At 44.9% G+C, this 2,625-nt stretch overlaps 1 protein-coding gene across 1 annotated transcript in view; it reads right to left on the minus strand.

Annotated features, from left to right (window-relative positions):
* Window positions 1–2,625, minus strand: part of rnf14 (ring finger protein 14) — a 13,587-nt gene that overhangs the window by 3,040 nt on the left and 7,922 nt on the right. Inside the window, exons 5-8 of the mRNA XM_015404529.1 lie at window positions 2,258–2,625; window positions 1,950–2,178; window positions 1,619–1,791; window positions 1,361–1,491 (exon numbers count right to left, since the gene is read on the minus strand). The exon at window positions 2,258–2,625 is cut by the window's right edge and continues 14 nt beyond it. Coding sequence (XP_015260015.1) covers window positions 1,361–1,491; window positions 1,619–1,791; window positions 1,950–2,178; window positions 2,258–2,625 — 901 coding nt within the window. The remainder of the gene's footprint in view (window positions 1–1,360; window positions 1,492–1,618; window positions 1,792–1,949; window positions 2,179–2,257) is intronic.

The raw sequence follows: 2,625 nt of genomic DNA on the forward strand, positions 1-2,625 counted from the left end.
GGGTGAGAACAACATCCGGGGATTTGTTGCGTTCTCGATCTGGCGTTCTTGAGAATTGGAACGGTACTCGGGCTGAGGCTGATGACGTGTCACGAGTACACGAGCACACAAGAACGCTCAAGAACGCATATTGAGAAACGCCCAGAGTTTCCCAATAATGAATGAGACGGCCCACCAGTCTCATTTGGGCCCACCATAGTCTCATATAAAGAGAGAGAGAGAAACAACAACAACAACAAAAATATCTGTGTTTATCCGACCATTCCACAAGTGTACTTTCATACACCCCGTAACCCAGCGCCATAGAGAGACAAATTGTTTACGGCCGTAACCAAGTGACAGCATGCCACGCTCATAGATGGTCAGTGGCGGTTCTACTCCCCGGGTGAGACCTACTCCAAGCGCCAAACGCCCGGTCAGGGTTGCCAACTCAGCGACTTTGTCGCTATATTTAGCAACTTTTTAGACCCCTCCAGCGACTCTTTTTCAAAAAAGCGACTAACAACAAATCTAGTGACTTTTCTGGTGTCACTGGCGGCCTAAAGAGACTCTTAGGTGAAAACACGTATCGCTCCTACTCTTGTCCTCCAGCTGCAGGTGCTGCCATGGGGCGCCTCCCCGTCCCAACCCCGCAGGAGTCCCTCTTAGCGCTGCAGTCAGAGCCACAGCATGTTTACCCCCAGCGAGTGAGCGGGATGTAAATGTGAAATGTTATTGGTCTAAAACAGGGGTCTTCAACGTTTTCAAGGCCAAGGACCCCCAAACTGATGACAAGATGGAGCGGGGACCCCCTAATTATATATATTGTATGAAATTGTGTTATATCAACCTGGTCCTATAGTCACTCTATTACAGATGGAGTAATGTAAGGAAAGTAATTTCTCCCTGGGATTATTCAAGTATTTCTGATTCCTGGTTGATGGGACAGGTACACACGCCTCTACGTTTTTAAAAGATATAAATATAATAAATATAACCGCGTATGTCTGGGGGACAGCGATTCGCCTACATGTTATGAATGCTGGTGTACCATAAATAATACATTATGAACAGTTTAGTTTGTGCCTTGCCCAACAGAATATCTTCAGAACAGCTCCAAATGAAACAAAACTCATATGGGTGAGTAGAACATGATGTAATAACGTGAAATGAAGGGCCCAATGTAAAAAAACAAAACAAAAAAACAACGGCGTTCCCTTTTTAGTGGGATACACCACGCTAAAAAATGTGCAAAGCCCCCGAGGGTCAGAGACTCTCCCACCACAGTCTCCTAAAGTCCTGTGGGAAACACTGAAAACATATAAATTCAAGAAGTTGGATATAAAATGAAAATAGATGCATTCATAAGCAGCAGACTTACTGGTTATAACAGGGTGAAGCTGGGTTGTTAAAGTGACTGTATGGGTTGACTTTGCTGAGGACACCAAGGCACAGCCAGCAGAAATACTGTTTACAAGACGTACACGTCATCTTGTTACAGCCATCCACTTTCTGAAAAACACACCAAAAAAAAAAAGCCATGTCATTACAAAAAACAAGCTGTCATTCAGACACAAACTGTTTTCAGTGGTCCAAGTTTGCTGAAGGTTTGTCACCTCTAGGGGAAAGTAAAGGCTACCTGTATGTTGGTTCCACAGCGTGGGCAGTTTTTGCAGTTCTCTTTGAGCCAGTCTCTGCTGAAAGATTCCTCCACTGCTTTTTGGACCACCCTCTTCCCAAAGCGTTGCTCCATAAACTTCTGCCCCTCAGGGGTGGCTGACAAGTACTCGTCTCTTAGGTTACGCAGATCGTCTAAGAAGCAAAACAATTTATTTGCTTATTTCAGTTCCTTATCTTGTATATGAGATTGAATTTCTTTTTAGCATATATTACACTGGGCTCATTGATAAAGCTTTCCTTTCTGCAAAATACTTTTAAAGTATAAATACAATGAGAGGAATGATCATTACCTGCAGTTATTTTACAATGGGACACACCGTGATAGCCCAGTTTGCACAGTGTGCAGAAAGCATACTGACAAGCTGAGCAAATGCCCATAGTTGTGTCTGGCTCCACCATTACAGCGGTGCCACAGGATTGACGGGGACAGTACACCACGTCAGCCATGAGGTCCAAACTCGACTGCAGGAGCAGACGGTCATAGCGCGCAAACAGCTCGTCATCTACAAGCTGTTTCACCTGAATATTAAAGTAAAAAAAAAAAAATTGTTGTAAACAGATAATCTAAGAAAACTCCAATTTAATCTGCAGTTCTTACCTGTGATGGAGTAGCTAATGAGGTACATTTGGGCTCAGGGCAGTTAAGGCACTGGACATTGCCGTCCCGTATTTGTATCTGAAAGTACTCCTTCATGCACGTGTTGCAGTAAACATGTTGGCACCCCTTGAAGCAGAGACAGTTACAGCCCAGCTTATCTGAGAAACAGATCCCACAGCAGAACACCTTGCTGTCAAACGCCTTTTGGCGCTGCGCCTCATCAAAGTCCAGGAGCTGAGGTAGGGGGTCAGAGTTGGGGTCCATCAAAACCACGGCGCGCGGGTCCAACGGAGACGATGCTGAGAAGTGTTGTTCAGAGATCTCTTTGTTCACCTCCGGCTTCTTCTCTGATTTTTCAGACTGGTTGC

This window comes from Cyprinodon variegatus, unplaced genomic scaffold (genome assembly GCF_000732505.1).
Source record: "Cyprinodon variegatus isolate N-32 unplaced genomic scaffold, C_variegatus-1.0 Scaffold36, whole genome shotgun sequence".
Classification (NCBI taxonomy): domain Eukaryota; kingdom Metazoa; phylum Chordata; class Actinopteri; order Cyprinodontiformes; family Cyprinodontidae; genus Cyprinodon; species Cyprinodon variegatus.